The sequence below is a fragment of the Phaseolus vulgaris genome, chromosome 10 (genome assembly GCF_000499845.2).
Source record: "Phaseolus vulgaris cultivar G19833 chromosome 10, P. vulgaris v2.0, whole genome shotgun sequence".
Lineage (NCBI taxonomy): Eukaryota > Viridiplantae > Streptophyta > Magnoliopsida > Fabales > Fabaceae > Phaseolus > Phaseolus vulgaris.
The window spans coordinates 4,037,052-4,058,659 of record NC_023750.2 but is presented as its reverse complement, the minus strand read 5'-3'; the positions used below and the strand labels follow the sequence as shown (position 1 = coordinate 4,058,659).

At 34.5% G+C, this 21,608-nt stretch overlaps 3 protein-coding genes and 1 pseudogene across 4 annotated transcripts; 3 read left to right on the top strand and 1 right to left on the bottom strand.

Annotated features, from left to right (window-relative positions):
* Positions 1-1,024: 1,024 nt before the first annotated feature.
* Positions 1,025-1,603, bottom strand: LOC137819194 (uncharacterized). The gene has a single exon (XM_068622968.1). It carries the CDS (start codon positions 1,601-1,603, stop codon positions 1,025-1,027), a length of 579 nt encoding a protein of 192 aa, XP_068479069.1.
* A 3,927-nt stretch (positions 1,604-5,530) lies between these two features.
* LOC137819568 (disease resistance protein RUN1-like) lies at positions 5,531-9,792 on the top strand. Of its 2 annotated transcripts, XM_068623450.1 has the most exons (6): positions 5,531-6,116; positions 6,208-7,309; positions 7,470-7,745; positions 7,854-8,582; positions 8,985-9,386; positions 9,489-9,792. In XM_068623450.1, the coding sequence occupies exons 1-6, from the start codon at positions 5,599-5,601 to the stop codon at positions 9,504-9,506; spliced, it is 3,045 nt and encodes a 1,014-aa protein (XP_068479551.1). In that variant the 5' UTR covers positions 5,531-5,598; the 3' UTR covers positions 9,507-9,792. The 2 variants fall into 2 exon arrangements, with proteins under 2 accessions (XP_068479551.1, XP_068479552.1); XM_068623451.1 differs by lacking the exon at positions 9,489-9,792 and having other exon boundaries at positions 8,985-9,431.
* Positions 9,793-11,964: 2,172 nt separating this feature from the next.
* Positions 11,965-13,745, top strand: LOC137819193 (uncharacterized). The gene is made up of 3 exons (XM_068622967.1): positions 11,965-12,267; positions 12,340-13,018; positions 13,522-13,745. Exons 1-3 carry the CDS (start codon positions 11,965-11,967, stop codon positions 13,743-13,745), a joined length of 1,206 nt encoding a protein of 401 aa, XP_068479068.1.
* Positions 13,746-15,448: 1,703 nt separating this feature from the next.
* On the top strand, positions 15,449-19,700 carry LOC137818102 (disease resistance protein RUN1-like; annotated as a pseudogene).
* The last annotated feature ends 1,908 nt before the right edge of the window (positions 19,701-21,608 follow it).

Genomic DNA, 21,608 nt, shown 5'->3' with positions numbered 1-21,608 from the left:
CATGATGTTCTTCACATTTGGTTCACATACGAAAAGGGTATCATCCGCAAATTGTAGTAAATTCACCTCCTCCTTCTTACCCCCTACTTTGATACCTGAAAGCAAGTTTTTTCTTGTCGCTTGCTTTGCTAACCCAGCTAATCCTTGTGCGACAATCAAGAACAAGAACGGCGCCAACGGATCCCCTTGTCTAAGGCCTCTAGTTGGTTTGAATTCCTTTGTCGGAATATCATTTACCAAAATCGAGACTGTAGCTGATTCAAGGCAGGCTCTAATCCATTGAATCCACTTCCCGCAGAAGCCTAGCCTTCCCATCATGTAAAATAAAAACTCCTAACTTACCGAATCATATGCCTTCTCAAAGTCAAGTTTCACGATCACCCCACTCTTTCTCCTTTTTTTCAAATCGTCCACCACCTCATTCATAACGAGAACACTGTCTAGCAAACCTCTATTAGACAGAAAAGTAGATTGTGACCTGTCAATCACATTCGCAATGACCCTTTTAATCCTATTAGCTAGCACTTTCGTCAGAATCTTATATAGACAACCCACAAGAGATATAGGTTTATACTCTTCAAGGGATTGGGGATTCTCCGATTTTGGGATCAACGTTATAAAGGAAGCATTACAACCCTTCGGTATCATCCCCTCTTTATGAAAGAATTTTACAACTCCCAACATGTCTTTTTCTAAGATATTCCAATTATTTTTAATGAAGCTGAATGTTACTCCATCTGGGCCAGGACTTTTATGGCTATCGCAATTCCAGATGGCTTCCTTTATTTCTTTTTCATCAAACGGATCTGTCAAGAACCTGTTTTCAGAATCAGATATCTCCTTGAAAACCACATTGTCCAACCTAACTCTGATATCTTCGGTAGCCGACATCTTGTTTTTGTAAAATTCCAAAACCATCTCTTTTACCTTGTTTGGTTCTTCCACCCAGTTCCCGGATATATTACAATTAACACCTTTTATTTCATTCCTCATCCTCCTCCATTTGATTGAAGCATGAAAAAAATTAAGAGTTTAAATCCCCCTGCTTAATCCACAATGCTCTTGACTTTTGTTGTAATAGAGATTCGATTCTCTCATTTTTTAAAACCTGTAACTGACTTAGAAGTTCTCTTCTTTCAATGATCATGTTTTCGTTCAAACCTTCCTCATCATCTCTCGAATCCAACACTTGTATTTTCCTCAAGATCTCAAGTTTTAACTTATCAGTGTACCCAAAAACATCTTTGTTCCAACCTTTCAGGTCACTCTTTAGCATTTTCAGTTTCTCTTTTAATACCAAAATTTTGTTACCTTGAACCAAGTAACTTTCCCACTTGCTTTTAACAAAATTAACAAACTCTTTATCTTCCTGCCAAATGTCAAGAAACCTAAAAGGTTTTGGGCCCCAATCTGCCACATTTGATTTTAACACTATCGCACAGTGATCAGATATTTGTCTCTTTGCAACGTATTGCTTACTACTTGGCCAGTGTTGTAACCATTCAAAGGACATAAAAAACTTGTCAAGCCTACTCTTTGCTTTACCGTTAGGTCTATACCAAGTGTATTTTCTTCCAATGCAGGGTATATCCACCATTTCCATATTATCAATGAAGTTATTAAAACCTTGCATCTCTCTCTATTAACCCCCCTTCGTTCCCTCTCATTTCTTATAGAGTTGAAATCCCCCAATATACACCAAGAGCAGCAAGGTTCCCTTTGCCTAACCTCCAATAACTCTGACCACATCTGTGTTTTCTCATGTATAATACAGGAAGAATACACATTTACAATAATAACAGGGATATTTTTCTCCTTAGATAACCCAGAGAACACAATGAACCGTCTATTAATAATGTTACTAGTGCACTAAAAGAACATTTTGTGCCAAGCCATAAGAATACCCTCTGACCCGTTTGCTGGCTCACTATATAAGAAATCAATGTCATTGTCTCCCCATAACTTACAACATAAATCTAAACTGAAGTTATTCATTCTTACTTCTTGCAAACAGAACAATTTAATCCCTTCCTTTCTAATAATTTCCTTTACATACCTCCACTTTACAGGGCTCCCAAACCCTTTCACGTTTAAAGAAAGGATTCTCATAAACAACCTAAAACCTCCCCCTCTTCCCTTTTAAGTTTCATAAACCTGTCCCTTTTTTCTAATTCTTCTAAGCTTACCATAACTTTTCCTTCTTCCCCACAAGAAGCCCCTAACTGTTTGCCCAACTCCCACACTCTAATTGTTTCAAGGCTCCCATGTTTCAACCAAAATAAGCGATTGCAGTTATCAATGGCCGTGTCAGAAACAAAATTACTAATTTGAGAAAGAACTGACCTTATATTCTTGCGTTCATCCCGCTTGCTACTTTTGCTTGATTCTCCCACCCATAACACTCTCCTCTCCATTGTTGCAGACGAATTAGAGGTGAACGAATTGTGGACTTGCTTTTTTAGGTAGTCCACTTCATCCTCAATCAGTTGGGTCCCCTTTTTCTTTTGCTTGTCAAACGGAAGATAAGTGTCTTTGATTCTGCTTGATTTTGAATCCGATTGAAAATGGCATTGCTTGTGCTTAGTCTTTACGACGACAAGGGAGAGTAGCTTAGAAGATTCGTTTACCTTCCCCTCTTGTGACTCTCGTAACGAATCCTCCACCCTCGATACAGACTTAGATGAAACGTGAACTCCCCCCTTGTTCCCTTCCACCGTCGACGATGTTTGAGAGGATAAATCCTCTGTTCCTTTCACTTCCGGTCTCACCGTGCACGGAAAACTCCTCCTATTCTCCTTCGTAACCTTAAACAATTTAGAAGGGGGCGCGGTGGTTGCTTTGTTTCGTGCTTTCCCATAGTGTGAGGTGATTTTGTCTTTCCCGCTAAGGCCTCCTTGTTCTGATTCATTGAGAGAAATAAAATTTCCAGATATGAGTTGCCTTCCCAGCGACCCGTTCCAAAGCTTCTCCTCTCCACAAACAGCTGGGCCAGATTTCGACGGGGCCTCAATAAGATTTTTACTTCTGCACCTCCCTTCCTTCTCCACATAGGTTGCGAAGACCAGCCCTTCTTGGGCCATTACTGAAGGCCCAAACCTATTGTCTACATCAGCCCTACTTAGAGCCGTTGGAGAATTAGCCTCTAGGACATCCTTTCCTATGATAGTACTGAAAATAGGTGCAGAGAGAGGGCCTATTGGTCTAACCGAGGTAGACTCGCCACCACCCACCGATACAATAGGTTCCGATCTCCGGTGGCCTTGCATCGGCGGTGGCTGGACGTTTCGCATTTCCGCCATCATATTCTCCTCCTCCACCTTTCTAACGTCCTCGAAATCCCTACTCCCCGAGCGCGTTGAAGCATTTGATGCAGTTGAGCCCACCTCTGTTTCCATGCCTTCAGATTCTTCGCTCCAATGGCATTGACACAGTTTATAGTCTGGGACAGTACACTCTTCCTCCACCGAAACCTGATACAGAACCTCGTTAATCTTCATATAACTGGTTATCTTCGCCTCACATCCCACTGAAACTCTAATTCTGAACCTTGCATACTCGAGCTCTTCCAATGCCAAAGTTGCCTCGTCAATCTCGACAGGGGTTCCCAGTAACGCTGCTATGTGCTTGAAACATTATGAATTCCATAACTTCAGTGGTAAGCCCCTATCTTTTTATAATATTAATACTAATAATTTTATTTTATATTGATATATAACATAATAAAATTTAATTTAATAAATTGATGTAATAATAACAAAGATGATAATAATAATAACAATGTTAAAAGTAATTATGATAATAATTTATAATTGTAATGTTGATATTTTGTGGATAGACATATTATATTGATGACTCATTCTGTTTTTGCATTTTTGCTCTGCTGCATACTTTTATGTTGCACTGCTTTAAGCGTGGTTATATCAACAAGACATATCTTGTTTTGATTCTCCTTTTCAATGTCTTATTTGAGCATGAATATTCATTTTTCTTAAACTACTTAAATAATTTATGTTTTCTCGAGTTTATTCTAACATGGTATTCTCTGAGATATCTCTGGAACATTGCCTGACAGGTTTTCGCTATAGTAACACTAAAACCTAAAAACTAAGATAGGATTCTAAGAAAAATGAAATGTCTTTCTCATTCATTCACTGCACTGGTATTAAAATAGAGTTTGGAAAGGCCACAATGGGTCTTCCCGTTGTAAGCAACATTACATTTCAACCGTTAGATCTCCCTTGATCCAACGACCCTCAACGAATGACGCCAAAATTTTAATTCATCATTACAGGTCATATCATGCATTCGGCGCTGCCAACGTCACATACCACCTCGGGAATCCCAACCGTCACACCAACCCCAAATAAAGACTCTTCAGATTAGACATCCTCGAATCTGGGGGGCAAGTGTACCGGTCCGATCAGCACGACCGGGACTATGACTCAGCACCCGGTCCAAACCGACTGACATGACCAACAGTGAGACTAGCTAATGACCTAACATTGGATAATCCCCTTTTATTAGGCCCATTAATAACAATGGGCCCATAACAATAATATAAATTAGCACAGATCGCAAGGGATCAGGCATTCATCTAATCCTAAATACTGAGTGTCGAGTGTTGAAGATTAACTTGAGTGTCGGAGTGCCTTTTGCGGGTACCATTTGAGTCCGAAGCAAGCAAGGAGGAGTGGAAGAGCGAGTGGGAAGGTTCGACCGAAAAGGAAAAAGGTGCAGACCAATCGAAGGAGGACCCGAATAGTTCTCTTGGTTCCAACCTCATTTGAAAATAGTAACCATAGGAGGAGATGATGTGGTACATGACTTGATGAAAAAGCAATTGCTTCAAATTTCTCTTTTGTCACTGTGCATCAAAGACATTTCTTTCTTTAATGGTGTGGGACTTCAAGATTTGATCTCTCTTGAAAATCCATAGATTGCAAATTGTTTGAACCTTAAGTTGTTGCCACAAATGGAATTGCTCCCTCATTCTCTTTCTTTCCTTAGCATCAGTGAATGTCCTCTATTACAAGAGAACTATATATGCAAGGAATGGAGGGATGAATTGGCCTAAGTTCCATATTCCAGTGTAAAGATCAACAAAAATAAAAGTATCCATTTGAATAACCACAGATTTTATCAGAATTTTTAACTTTTCTCACTCATGGTAAATTATGTTCCATTTTTTAATTAAATTTTGTTGTTGAACTTGTATGCCTCAATGTTGAAACTGCTCCTGTATTTCTCAATAATATGTGTTGTATTATGCTGCTTGGTTTATACATTTATTGTTTAAAGTCAGATTTTAGTATCTTTAAATTATGTTATCAAATATTCATTAATTGTTATCATGCTTAAAGATGGAGAATTGATGGGTTTAAAATGGCTTTTAAGGTAGCAGTCTGTTATCTAACAGAGGTAGCTTTTCACCTAATTAAAAAAATGATGAACTCCTTGTCACTGCATTACAAAAAAAACATAAACAAAAGAAATATGAAATTTCTTAACAGACTCTTAGATGAGATGATAAGTCCATAAACAATTGTAATTTGAACATCTTAACATTATTGCTTTTGAAGAGTTGACTTCAATCCTTTGATGGAATTCGCTTCTTCTTCATCATCATCATCGTCTTTATCCTTCTTAAAATCAGAACCCCAGTTCAGATACGATGTGTTCATCAACTTTTGGGGAGAAGACATCGGTAGAAAGTTGGTTTCTCATCTCCATTCTGTCCTTTTACAAGCTAAAGTCAACACTTTGATCAAGGAGGAAAATCTGCAGGGAATGGAGCTGGAAGAACACATGCGAGCAATAGCAGCCTCTAAGATTGCAATAATCGTTTTCTCCAAATCATACACTGAATCTACCTGCTGTCTTCTTCAGCTTCAAAAAATCATTGAATGCCAAGAAACTTTTGGCCAAATAGTTCTGCCCATATTTTACGAGATTGACCCATTGGATTTACGTGATCAGAAGGATGATTGTGGAAAAGCGTTGGAAGAAGCTGCACACAAAATCTATTCAGGAGAACAACTGGAACATGCATTGTTAATGTGGAGCCGTGCACTCACCAAAGCTGCAGGTATCAGTGGTTGGGATGTCAGAGATCTAAGGTAAACAAATGAATTATTCTGTTTGAGACTGAATGAAACTTATGTTAAGGTTGTGATTATTTTTCGTAATACATTACCTTTCATCTTCAAGGCATGATGCTGAACTTGTGGAGCAAATTGTTGGCCGCGTTCAGACATTGTTGGGCTATGCAGACTTGCCTATTACCGAATTTCCTGTTGGATTAGACTCCCAGGTGGAAAAGCTGATTAGATGTATTGAAAATCATTCCACGAGAGTGTGTATGATAGGGATATGGGGAATGGGAGGATCAGGTAAAACTACCATAGCCAAAGCCATCTATAATCGAATTTATCGTCTATTCATCGGTAAGAGTTTTTTTGAAAATATTAGACAAGTTTGGAATCGAGTATTTAGAAGGCGTGTTCCTTTGCAAGAAAAACTTCTTTATGATGTCCTAAAATCCAAGGTTGAGGTGGAAAGCGTTGGGATGGGAAGAACTATGATCCAGAACGTACTTTCTCGAAAAAAGTTGCTGATTGTGCTTGATGATGTGAATGAGTTTGACCAATTAGAAAACATATGCGGGAATCGTGAATGGTTCGGTCAAGGAACTGTGATAATCATTACAACTAGAAATGTTGACGTACTGAACAGACTCAAAGTTGATTATGTTTATAAAATGGATGATATGAACGAAAACGAGTCCCTTGAGCTTTTTAGTTGGCATGCCTTTAGAGAAGCAAAACCAAGAAAAGACTTCAATGAACTTGCAAGAAACATAGTAGCTTACTGTGGAGGACTACCACTAGCTCTTAATGTCCTTGGTTACTTTTTATATAAAAAGAGAGTGGAAGAGTGTGAAAGTGTACTGGAAACACTAAAAAGAATTCCCATGGATGAAGTTCAGGAAATATTGAGAATAAGTTTTGACGGTTTATGGAATGACACGGAAAAGGATATATTTCTTGATTTATGTTGTTTCTTTATTGGTAAAGAGAGAGGTTATGTGACAGAGATACTAAATGGATGTAGACTACATGCTGATATTGGAATAAGTGTTCTCATTGAACGTGGTCTTATAAAAGTTAAAAAGAACAACAAACTTGCAATGCATCCCTTGTTACGAGACATGGGAAGAGAAATTATTCGTCAAAGTTCGCCAGAAGAACCGGGTAAAAGGAGTCGATTATGGTTTCAGGATAACGTAATAGATGTACTGAAAGAGAATAGTGTAAGAAAATTCTTTATATGATTTTGAAACTTATTTTGAATTTATTTTCTTTTTCAAGTGCAATGCATGTGTTGTTAACCTGTTAGGCTCAGCATTAAGTAAATGATCAACAGATATTGAGAGATTTCTGAATTGTTTCTCTTCGCTATATTAATCACAGGGGACAGAAGCTACCCAGGGATTGTCCCTGAAACTGCATTCAACCAACAGAGGTAGCTTCAAAGCTCATGCTTTCAAGGAAATGAAGAGATTAAGACTGCTACAACTGGATCATGTACATCTTACTGGAGATTATGGATACTTTTCCAAAGAATTGATATGGATTTGTTGGCAAGGGTTTCGTTCTAAGTACATACCAAAAAACTTTCCTATGGAAAACGTAATTGCAATTGATTTAAAACATAGTCATCTTCAGCTCATCTGGAAAACACCCCAGGTAATTATTACGTGTTTTTTTGTTTTAAATCGGTAGGTTAATTAAAATAGATATAGTATAATTGGTTCCGGTCATAACTATTGCATTCTTCTATTTTCTTCTTTGTAGGATTTAAAGTGGCTAAAATTTCTTAATCTTAGTCACTCCAAGTTCTTGATAGAAACACCTGACTTTTCAGGACTACCAAGTCTTGAAAAGCTAATTCTAAAGGATTGCCCAAGTTTGTGCGAGGTACACGAATCCATTGGAGATCTCCGCAATCTACTACTGATAAATTTGAAAGACTGCACAAGTCTAAGCAATCTCCCCAAAGAGGTATATAAGTTGAAATCTTTAAGAACTTTCATTCTCTCTGGTTGTTTGAAGATTGACATATTGGAAGAAGATATAGCGCAGATCAAATCCTTGATAACTCTAGTAGCTGAAAGTACAGCTGTGAAACAAGTGCCCTTTTCAATTGTAATCTCAAAAAGCATTGGATATATATCCCTACGTGGATTTGAAGGATTGTCAACTAGTATTTTTCCTTCTATCATTCGGTCTTGGATGTCACCAACACTGAATCCCCAATCTTTTGTTAGTCCGTTTTGCATGGATATGGAGAATAATAATTGGCGTGACCTTGCGCCATTGCATAGCAGCCTTGCAAATCTTCGCAGTATTTTGGTTCAAGGTGACACGGAGTTTCAACTATCTAATGAAGTGAAAACCATTCTTGTTGAATACGGTGTAAATTTTACAGAATCAAGAATTTCAAAGCATCACTTGAGGTTTTCTTTGATTGGTGTTGGAAGTTACAATGAATTCCTGAATACTCTTAGCAATAGCGTTTCTGAGGTTCCTTCTCTAGCTCTTTACCTCTGTTTACTTACCTTCACCCTTCATTTTAGCTATTAGTTAAGACAACATGAAATGATCCTAATACAATATCTAAAAGAAACTACATTACTTACCTTTTTTCAACTCGTTCTATAGTCGGAATGTTTCATCTAAAAGTACTTGATTTTAATGATCGACAAGCCAAACGATCATGCTACACAAGATTCAAAGAGCTGTAATACTTAAGCAGAAATAAACAGCAAACTATTATCAGTTTGGGTAAATTTGATCTGTGTATTACATTGTAATTTGAATTAAAAAAACCCATATTAGTGATTTGGAATGATTAAATGGTGATTGTAGGTGATCATTTGAATAGCAAAATTACAAACATGACTAAGCCTTGATTTCCTGGTACAGGGATTGTCAAGCAGTGAGTCTTGTGATGTTTCTCTTCCAGGTGACAACTATCCTTATTGGTTGGCGAATGTGGGTGAGGGACATTCAGTTTGTTTCAATGTGCCTCAGGATTGTGACATGAAGGGAATGGCTTTGTGTGTTGTATATTTATCAACCCCTGAAATCGTGGCAACTGAATGTCTTACAAGTGTCTTAGTGGTTAATTACACAAAGTGCACATTACATATGCACAGGCATGGCAGAGTAATTTCCTTCAATGATGAAGATTGGCATGGCATAATGTCAAATTTAGGATCTGGAGACAAGGTGGAGATTTTCGTGACTTTTGGTCATGGATTGGTGGTGAAGAACACAGCTCTCTATTTGATATGTGGTGAATCAAATGACTTGGAAAAAGAACCTGTTGAGTAGTAATTTATAGTTAATAAATTCAATGTTTATTTTGTCCTGTGCTTATGAATGAGTGATTGGCTGAAGGAGCTTGTGTCATTTACTTTTTTGGAGGGTGCTGTTATGGAATGAAGAATGAATGGTCATGATGATGTGGTTCTGAATGATAGAGAATCAAATGTGAATGGTGCTTACACCTTGGTGGAGCCATATCACGGAGGAGCTGCTGTCCAAAAGCATAGATGGTAAATTCTAAAGCAGCATAGTAATGGCAGGACACACAGTACAGTAGGGTCACCTTGTTGTAACAGTAGCTTGTTTCAGAAGATAGAATATGTATATCTTCAGTATGTTGGTGTAAAAGGGTTGGGATAACCCTTTTGTATCCCCTTTAATTAAATTCTATTCTTTGCTGATAAAAAAAAAAAAAATTTGTCCTGTGATTATACCTTCTTGCCTGTGCTTAAGTTGTTTATTGTATTTCCTTTCTAGTCGCTCATTCTCGTAGTTTTGTGTAATAATAATGATAAATTTATTATTATTATTATTGTTAAACTAATGATAAAGTTTATCACAATATATTCCTTATCCTAATAATAGAAAAGAAAAAGAAAAAGGTGAAAGATGAGATACCACAATTGAAGAGTTTACCTATCGTAATAAAGAAATATAAGGAAAGGTCAATAACACAATTCATGGGCATATTAAAGAGATTGAAAATTAACATTCCTTTTAAGCAATGGAAAAAATGTCAACATATGTTATGTTAAGTTTATGAAGGAACTCCTTACAAATGGGTTTTCTTATCCACTTACTATGTTGTGCTTATGGTGGTTCTTGTGCTTGTTTCTTGAACTATTGATCATGTTTATCAGTTCTCTCCATTGTATTCAAATATTCTCTTTAATAATAATAATAATAATAATAATAATTTTCTTAATCTTAAAAATATTTTTTTATAACTATAATACTAATAATTTTATTTTATATAGATATATAACATAATAAAAAAATTAATTTAATAAATTGATGTAATAATAATAAAGATGATAATAATAATAATCATAATATTAAAAATAATTATGATAATAATTTATGATAATTGTAATGTTGATACTTTGATTTTATTCTGAGAAGCTGTGAAACATGACTGTTAGAGAAAAGTTATACAATGTGAGATAACTGCTTTGGAGTCAAATCAAACATGGGAGACTATTATTCTAGCTAAGTAAAATAAAATAAAATAGATATTAATAGATATTCAAAATAAAATATAAGGCTAATGGGACAGTTGAAAGGTATAAAGCAAGGCTAGTAGCAAAGAGATACACACAAACAGAAGGCATTGACTACCTTGATACTTTCTCTCCATTAGCAAAGATGATCACCATAAGGTTGTTTCTTTCTCTAACTTCTATCTATAATTGGAATTGAAACAATTAGACATAAACAATGCCTTTTTACATGGAGAGTTGGAAGAAGATGTATACATGGTTGCTCCTCCTGGATTGACTTCTATTCAACCACGACAAGTTTGTAAATTAGAAAAGGTTTTATATGGCCTTAACCAAGCTAGCAGAGAGTGGTTTTCCAAATTGTTATCCTTTTTGTTTTCTATGGGATATACAAAATCTATGAATGATCATACCTTGTTCATTAATTCTTCTTCTAAAGGATTTTTTACAACATTATTGGTGTATGTGGATAATATTGGCAGGAAATGATAAATAGGAGATTGAGCGAATCAAACAAGCCTTGAATCAAACATTCAAGATTAAGGATCTTGGGGTTTAAGATATTTTCTTGCTGTTGAAATAGCAACAAGTAAGAAAGGGATAATGATGAATGAAAGGAAATATGCATTGGAATTGTTAGTAGATGCAGGTCTTTTAGCCAGCAAACCTGCACTGCACTTACTCCAATTGATAATCATGCAAAATTATCTTCTACTGAAAGTGTTCCTTTCATAGATGTTCACGCCTACAGAAGATTGATTGGAAGACTTGTGTATCTCACTAATACTCGACTTGACATAACTTTTTTGTGCAACAACTTTCTCAAATTCTTGTTGAGCCTGCAATTAGAATTCTCAAATATATTAAAGGAGCTTCGAGTCTTGGTTTATTTTTCTCTTCCAACACTTCTGCTCATTTAAAAGCCTTTGTGATAGTGATTGGGGCACCTTTAGTGATTCAAGACAATTAGTGACTTGTTTTAGTGTGTATCTTGGGAATTCCCTCATATCCTCGAAATCAAAGAAGAAAGTGTTAGCATTAAACGCAAAGTCGTCATCTTTTATTTTAGCATTTGAATAGCCAATAATTATTATCTTTAATTCTAGTTTTGAATGTCATTTATACTATGATTTAAATGTAAATTATAGTATAGGTTTTATGAGAGACAATGTAGAATTTGAGAAGTCTATTGTAAGACTATTTAGAGAGATTGTATTCTTATTTGAAAAGTAGTAGTGAAATAAAATATATATTCTTTGTTCACAAATATCTTACTCTGTTTTATTCCCTCAACACCAACAATTGGTATCAAAGCTATTTTCTTGAGGGACATGTGAGGTTAGTAGAGTACACCAATGGAAGGAGGATCAAATTTTTCTGCAATGACACCACCTGTCTTTGATGGAGACAATTATCAAATGTGGGTTGTTCGTATGGAAACCTACCTAGAAGCATTGGATTTATGGGAAGCTATAGAAGAGGACTATGAAATTCAGTCCCTTCCAGAAAACCCTACGGTGGCACAAATAAAATCACAGAAGGAAAAAAAGATGAAGTGGTCAAAGGCAAAAACATGCCTATTTGCAGCTGTATCTCCTATGGTATTCACAAGGATAATGTCCTTGAAGTCAACAAAAGCAATATGGGATTACCTCAAGGTAGAATATGAAGGTGATGAGAGGATTCGTGGAATGTAAGCCTTGAATCTAATCAGGGAGTTTGAATTGCAGAGAATGAAGGAGTCAGAATCTGTAAAAGAGTACTCTGGCAGACTTCTAAGCATTGCCAACAAAGTGAGGTTGCTTGGATCTGTGTTAAAAGATTCAAGAATTGTGGAAAAACTGCTTGTAACAGTTCTAGAGAGGTTTGAAGCCACCATAACAACCCTGGAGAATGCAAAGGACCTATCAAAGATTTCTCTTGCAGAGCTCTTAAATGTTTTACAAGCACAAGAACAAAGGAGAGCCATGAGACAAGATGGAGCAGTAGTAGAAGGAGCCTTACCAACCAAATATGAAGGTGGTTGGAGAAACAAAGGTAGAAATTATCCTCCTTATAAGCATTGCAACAAGTTAGGTCATCCACCGTTTAAGTGCTGGAGAAGACCTGATGCTAAGTGCAATCAACTTGGGCATGAAGCAGTCATTTGTAGAAACCAAAGTAAGCAACAAGATGTACATGCTCAAATTGCAAATGAGAAGGAGGATGTACTTTTCGTTGCAACTGGTTTTTGCAACAATATTTCAAGTGCATCTCGGCTAATTAACAGTGGTTGCACCAACCACATGACACATGACAAAGAACTCTTCAAAGAATTGAGAACTACTAAGATTAAAAGGGTGAGGATTGGAAATGGTGAACACCTGGTAGTAAAAGGAAAAGGCACAGTAGCTATCACAAGCTATAAAGGTATAAAATCATTACATATGTTCTTTTTGTGCCAGAGATTGATCAAAATCTTTTGAGTGTTGGTCAATTGTTGGAAAAAGGCTATAAAGTGATGTTTGAAAATAAACATTGCTTAATCAAAGATGTTGATGGCAAAGATTTGTTTAAAGTTGAAATGAAGGGAAAAAGTTTTGCTCTCAATCCAATGGAGGAGGAGCACATGGCCTTTAAATCCAAATAAAGTGTCACTGAAATTTATGTACCTGACTTGAAAAGTAATATTCTCAGTGTGGGACAATTATTGGAGAGCGTTGAAGCAAAATTTGATAATCTAGAAAAAAGGTTTACAAAATTGGAAGAAAAATATGTTGATATGGAGAAAGACAAGGAAGCTAGATTCAATCAAGTTGAAGAACTTCATTTGTTGCTTTTGGCACAAAAATAAAAGGTGAATGAATTACAATTCAAATTAAAAGTCCCTTTTGGTTCATGTGTTTTACTTGAAAATAGTGGTTTTGATTTAGGAGAAGACCATAAATGGAATGGTGTTGAGACATCATCTGAAAGGGATATATGGTCTAATCATTATGTTCAAAGCTCATTGAAGTCATTTTCTTTCTTAAATCCTTTTAATTCAAAGGGTGAAAGTGAAGAAGATTTTGTTTGGAAAATTAAAAGTAATTCAATACAAAATTCTGCACGGATTGATGCAGTGAAGAAAACTAAAGTTGCTTCCAATCCAGAATAGTATGGTGACTACTAGAGGGCAGTTGGGGTAAGGAAAAATATAAATTTGGAAGTGATGACACTCAGAAAAGAAATCTGAATGAATAATATGAAAGGTTTGAATTTGAGGAGGATATTTTAGCATTAAACTCAAAGTCGTCATCAGTTTTATTTTAGCATTTGAATAGTCAATAATTATTATCTTTAATTCTAGTTTTGAATGTAATTTATACTGAGTTAAATGTAAATTACAGTATAGGTTTTATGAGAGAGAATGTAGAATTTGAGAAGTCTATTGTAAGACGATTTAGGAGATTGTATTCTTATTTGAAAAGTAGTAGTGAAATAAAATATATATTCTCTGTTCACAAATATCTTGTTCCGTTTTATTCCCTCAACACTAACAGAAAGGAACAATATCAAAGAGTTATTAATTATGAAGTTGAATACAAGGCAATGACCATTGTTACATGTGAAATTCAATGGCTAACTTATCTCCTAGATTTCAAAGTTCCTTTTGAGAAACCATCTCTTTTATACTGCGACAATGACTCAGCCATATATATTGCATCAAATCCAGTGTTTCATGAGCGTACGAAACACGTAAAATAGATTGTTACATTTTCTGGAAAAAAATGAAGAAGTGTCTCACATTTGTTTTCCATTTCTACCACAAAACAACTGACTGAAATTTATACCAAAGTCTTCAGTCCTCAATCTTTCAAGAGTATTTGTTCCAAGTTGGGTTTTATCAATATTTGCTCTCCAAATTGTGGGAGCTAACAAAGGATATGAATACAAGATTTCTAGAAGGAAGCTAATATTAATTTTGTCTTTTCTAATTTTTGGTAGTTTCTTTTCTCTTTGTATATATGTGTAGCTTTTATTTTATCTTTTCTTATTATAGCCTTTATAGACTCTTTATTTTACATTATATCTCTTTAGTTTAACCTATAATGAGTATACTAGTATATATTCAGACTCTTTACTTGGATTTAAGTAAGAAAAAGAAAATAAATAAATAAAATATTCTTTTTTATATTCTTTGTCTTTTTTTTTTCTCATTTGTTCATCATCTCAATTTTTTTTTTTGTTATAAATTGTAATCATCTATGGGTTTAAAATGGCTTTTAAGGTAGCAGTCTGTTATCTAACAGAGGTAGCTTTTCACCTAATTAAAACAATGATAAACTCCTTATCACTGCATTACAAAAAACATAAACAATATAAAAAATAACCTACCGGAGATAAACCTTCCATTAAAAATTTAATGCCCGGAAATATATTTTTGCTTGAGCTAAGCACTTTAATCAATAAAAATATATGGAATTTAAAATAGAGTGATTGAGGGTGGGTCATAACGCACTTCGAGATTACATATAAAAAATATTATTCTTTGCAGCACTAACCTGTTTTTTTAATATAATAGAGTTTATTATCTTTTCACCATCTTTTTTCTTAAATAAAATATAATTACTTTATTCGTTGTATATTTAGAGTTATATTTAATTTAATATAAAAAAAATTAAAAAAATAAATTGAATCCTTATATTTTTTTAAAATATATACAAATTAATTTTTTTTTTAAGTGACACTTTACCACATCATATGTGTGCTGTTAATGTAGATAAAAGTGGAATTGGGTGTGTACGAGGTGTTAGGTGTAGTAATGTAGATTGAGAGAATAGTTTAGTAAAAAATTAATTGAAAATTAGATTTTTTTGAATTTCAAACAGAGGATGATCCAGATGATTAAGATAAAGCCAAGCATGGCCGCGAATACGTGGCGGAGGAGAATGAGTGTGGTGGTGGTGGCCGCAGACCTTGTTCATGGTTGCGTGGAAATGAGTGTGGATTCGTTGGTAACTAGGCTGAATATACAGAGGTGTGTTTTGGATTCACCCGAGGAGAATATTCTCCGTTTCCTCCAAGACGCCACCGTTTATATAACTTTTTTATCCTGAAATTTCTTACCAGACTCTTAGATGAGATGATAAGTCCATAAACAATTGTAATTTTAACATCTTAACATTATTGCTTCTGAAGAGTTGACTTCAATTCCTTTGATGGAGTTTGCTTCTTCTTATCCATCATCATCATCATCGTCTTCATCCTTCTTAAAATCAGAACCCCAGTTCAGATACGATGTCTTTATCAACTTTTGGGGAGAAGACATCGGTAAAAAGTTCGTTTCCCATCTCCATTCTCTCCTTTTACAAGCTCAAGTCAAAACTTTGATTAAGGAAGAATCTGCAGGAGGGAATGGAGCTGGAAGAACACATGCGAGCAATAGCAGCCTCTAAGATTGCAATAATCGTTTTCTCCAAATCATACCCTTTATCTACCTGCTGTCTTCTTCAGCTTGAAAAAATCATTGAATGCCACGAAACTTTTGGTCAAATATTTCTACCCATATTTTACGAGATTGACCCATTGGATGTACGTTATCAGAAGGATGATTTCGGAAAAGCGTTGGAAGAAGCTGCACACAAAAGCTATTCTGGAGAGCAAATGGAGCATGCATTGTCCAGATGGAGCCGTGCACTCACCACAGCTGCAGGTATCAGTGGTTTGGATGTCAGAGATTTCAGGTAAACAAATGAATTCTTGGTACTTTTTTCTGTTTGAGACTGAATGAACATATGTTAAGCTTGTTATTTACTTTTGGTAATACATTACCCTTCATCTTGAAGGCATGATGCTGAACTTGTGGAGAAAGTTGTTTTCCGCATTCTTGAATTGCTGGACTATGAAGACTTGTCTAATACCCAATTTCCTGTTGGATTAGACACCCGCGTGGAAAAGGTAATTGAATGTATTGAAAATCATTCCACCAAAGTCTGTATGATAGGAATATGGGGAATGGCAGGATCGGGTAAAACTACCATAGCCAAAGCCATCTATAATCGAATTTATCGTCCATTCATCGGTAAGAGTTTTATAAATATTAGACAAGTTTGGGATCGAGTAGATAGAAGGCATGTTGATTTGCAAGAAAATCTTCTTTATGGTGTCCTTAAATCCAAGCCTGAGGTGAAAAGCGTTGGGATGGGAAGAACTATGATCGAGAATGGACTTTCTCAAAAAAAGTTGCTGATTGTGCTTGATGATGTGAATGGGTTTGAACAATTAGAAAACCTATGCGGGAATCGTGAATGGTTCGGTCAAGGAACTGTGATAATCATTACAACTAGAGATGTTCACGTACTGAGCCGACTCAAAGTTGATTATGTTTATAAAATAGATGTTATGAATGAAAATGAGTCCCTTGAGCTCTTTAGTTGGCATGCCTTTAGAAAAGCAAAACCAAGAAAACAGTTTAATGAACTTGCAAGAAACACGGTTGCTTATTGTAGAGGACTACCACTAGCTCTCGAGGTCCTTGGTTCCTTTTTATGTGATAAGACAATGGAAGAGTGGGAAAGAGTATTGCCAAAAGCAAAAGTAATTCCCAAGCTTCAAGTTCAGAAAATATTGAGATTAAATTTTGACGGTTTGTGCGATGACATGGAAAAGGATATATTTCTTGATGTATGTTGTTTCTTTATTGGTAAAGATAGAGGCTATGTGACAGAGATACTAAATGGATGTGGACTGCATGCTGATATTGGAATAAGAGTTCTCATAGAGCGTGGTCTCATAAAAGTTGAAGGGAACAACAAACTTCAAATGCATCCTTTGTTACGAGAAATGGGAAGAGAAATTATTCGTCAAAGTTGCCCAAACGAACCAGAGAAAAGGAGTCGATTATGGTTTCAGGATGATGTACAAGATGTACTGAAAAAGAATACTGTAAGAACATTCTTTATATGATTTTGAAACTTATTTTGTATTTATTTTCTTTTTCTAGTGCAATGCATTTGTTGTTAACCTGTTCTCTATATTCATCACAGGGGACAGAAGCTACCCAGGGATTGTCCCTGAAACTACATTTAACCAGCAGAGATTGCTTCAAAGCTCGTGCTTTCAAGAAAATGAAGAGATTAAGACTGCTACAACTGGATCATGTACAACTTACTGGAGATTATGGGTACATTTCTAAACAATTGAGATGGATTTCTTGGCAAGGGTTTCGTTTTGAGTACGTACCAAATAACTTTCATATGGAAAATGTAATTGCAATTGATTTAAAACATAGTCATCTTCAACTCGTCTGGAAACAACCCCAGGTATTTATTACATGCTTTTTTGTTTTAAAACTCACATGTTATAGTATAATTGGTTCTTGTTATAACTATTGCAATTTTCTATTTTCTTTCTAATCTTTTGCAAAATAACTATCTTTGTAGGTTGTAAAGTGGTTAAAATTCCTTAATCTTAGTCACTCCAAGTTTTTGAGAGAAACACCTGACTTTTCAGGACTACCAAGTCTTGAAAAGCTCATTCTAAAAGATTGCCCAAGTTTGTGCAAGGTACACCAATCCATTGGAGATCTCCGCAATCTACTACTGATAAATTTGAAAGACTGCACAAGTCTAAGCAATCTTCCCAGAGAGGTATATAAGTTGAAATCTTTAAGAACTTTCATTCTTTCTGGTTGTTTCAAGATTGACATATTGGAAGAAGATATAGCGCAGATCAAATCCTTGATAACTCTAGTAGCTGAAAATACAGCTGTGAAACAAGTGCCCTTTTCAATTGTAATCTCAAAAAGCATTGGATATATATCCCTACGTGGATTTGAAGGATTGTCAACTAGTATTTTTCCTTCTATCATTCGGTCTTGGATGTCACCAACACTGAATCCCCAATCTTTTGTTAGTCCGTTTTGCATGGATATGGAGAATAATAATTGGCGTGACCTTGCACCATTTCATAGCAGCCTTGCAAATCTTCGCAGTATTTTGGTTCAAGGTGACACGGAGTTTCAGCTATCTAATGAAGTGAAAACAATTGTTGTTGAATACGGTGTAAATGTTACAGAATCAAGAATTTCAAAGCATCACTTGAGGTTTTCTTTGATTGGTGTTGGAAGTTACAATGAATTCCTCAATACTCTCAGCAATAGCGTTTCTGAGGTTCCTTCTCTAGCTCTTTACCTCTGTTTACATACCTTCACCCTTCATTTTAGCTATCAGTTAAGACAACATGAAATGATCCTAATACAATATCTAAAAGAAACTACATTACTTACCTTTTTGCAACTCGTTTCTATAGTCGTAATGTTTCATCTAAAAGTACTTGATTTTAATGATCGACACACCAAACGATCATGCTACACATGATTTAGAAATAAACAGCAAACTATTATCAGTTTGGTTAAATTTGATCTGTGTATTACATTGTAATTTGAATTAAAAATGCCCATATTTGTGATTTGGAATTATCAAATGGTGATTGTAGGTGATCATTTGAATAGCAAACTTATAAACATGACTAAGCCTATCTCCTTGTACAGGGGTTGGCAAGCAGGGAGTCTTGTGATATTTCTCTTCCAGGTGACAACCATCCTTATTGGTTGGCGAATGTGGGTGAGGGACATTCAGTTTGTTTCAATGTGCCTCAGGATTGTGAACTGAAGGGAATGGTTTTGTGTGTTGTTTATTTATCAACCCCTGAAATCGTGGCAACTGAATGTCTTACAAGTGTCTTAGTGGTTAATTACACAAAGTGCACATTACATATGCACAGGCATGGCAGAGTAATTTCCTTCAATGATGAAGATTGGCATGCCATAATGTCAAATTTAGGATCCGGAGACAAGGTGGAGATTTTCATGACTTTTGGGGATGGATTGCTGGTCAAGAACACAGCTCTCTATTTGATATGTGGTGAATCAAATGACTTGGAAAAAGAACCTGTTGAGTAGTTTTTTATAGTTAAGAAATTCAACGTTTATTTTGTCCTGTTTCTCACTTCTCGCATTGCCTGTGCTTAAGTTGTTTATTGTATTTCCTTTCTAGTTGCTCATTCTCTTAGTTTTGTGTGTAATAATAATGATAAAATTATTATTATTTTTAATATTATTATTGTTAAACTATTTCTAAAATTTAACACAATATATTCCCTATCGTAATAATAGAAAAGAAAAAGAAAAAGGTGAAAGATCAGATACCACAATTGAAGAGTTTACCTATCGTAATAAAGAAAGATAAGGAAAGGTCATTAACACAATTCATGGGCATATTAAAGTGATTGAAAATTATCATTCCTTTTAAGCAAAAAATGTCAACATATGTTATGTTAAGTTTATGAAGGAACTCCTCACAAATGGGTTTTCTTATCCACTTGCTTTGTTGTTCTTATGGTGGTTCTTGTGCTTGTTTCTTGAACCATTGATCATGTTTATCAGTTCTCTGTATTCAAATATTATTTTTAATAATAATAATAATAATATAATTTTCTTAATCTTAAAAATATTTATTTATAATTATAATACTAATAATTTTATTTTATATGAATATATAACATAATAAAAAATTAATTTAATAAATTGATGTAATAATAATAAAGATGATAATAATAATAATCATAATATTAAAAGTAATTATGATAATAATTTATGAAAATTGTAATGTTGATACTTTTGTTTTATATCAATAATGTTGATATTTCGTGGGTACACATATTATATTGATGACTCATTCTGTTTTTGCACTTTTGCTCTGCTTCATACTTTTATGTTGCACTGCTTTAAGCATGGTTATATCAATAAGACATATTTTGTTTTGATTCTCCTTTTCTTTGTCTTATTTGAACATGAATATTCATTTTTCCTAAACTTCATAAAAAATTTCTGTTTTCTCGAGTTTATTCTAACATGGTATTCTCTGAGATATTTCCTGAAACATGGTTATATTTTTTCATTCCAGTTTACATCAATTATGGTAGTTTCTTATTGCACTCCTACATTTTTCTTCCTGCACCCCTATAATTTTATAAATCTCGAAATTGACCTACACTTTTTATTTGAAATTGGAATCTAGGAGTGTGCTATGGATTCATCATGCTGCTTTCTAGACGAGGAGGTGTTCTGGAAGCAAAGTTTGCATAAATTTTTTATTTTCAGATTGTTGAATCTAGAAGCTTGATTTCTATTATGGAATGATGTATATGGAATGATTTTTTTCAATTATGGATTTCTGAATCCGAAATGCATATTTTGAATTACGGATTAGCGGATCCATAATGGTTTTTTTAATTATGGATGTTCTGTTTTTTTATTTTGGATTAACACTATCATTCATGTACTACCGATAGATAGTACCAATCTGGAAGTTTATCGAACGCGTCAATCCAAAATTTTACTGAAAGCACCAATCCAAAAATTTATCAAATTTCGTAATGGTGCAAATAAAAAATAAAGAATGACCATTGAATGAAGAAAAACAAAATCATATAAAAAAAATAAGACTTATAAAAAAAAGATTCGAACACTATTCAAATAACAAATGTTACTCTAAGAATGAGATTCACATTTATTCGATAGTTGACTCGATTAATAATAATTCAAGTAACATAATATAACATAAAAAATATTATTCTTATATTTATTCTCTTTTATTAAAACAATGTTATTAATTTATTTAACATGACACGTTATTTACTTATAAGACCATTACAATCAAGATCTGATTAACCAAATGAATTAAGGAAATAAAATATAGAAAAATATTAAATAGAATATATCCAAATATATAGCTATAGTTTTTGTAGTTATATTTAATATTTAATTTGTAGTCGTACAAATGTATAACCAAAAAATATGTATTTATATATATATATATTTATTTTGTTACATTAAATATATATGTATTTAAACACTTTTTTAATTCCATAATAACTTTATGGATTTTGTTTTCCAATTTTAGAATACAAAAATCTATTCAAGATTTACCTTTTCAATTTACTTCACTTGTATAAAGAATTAGCCATATCTTAAATG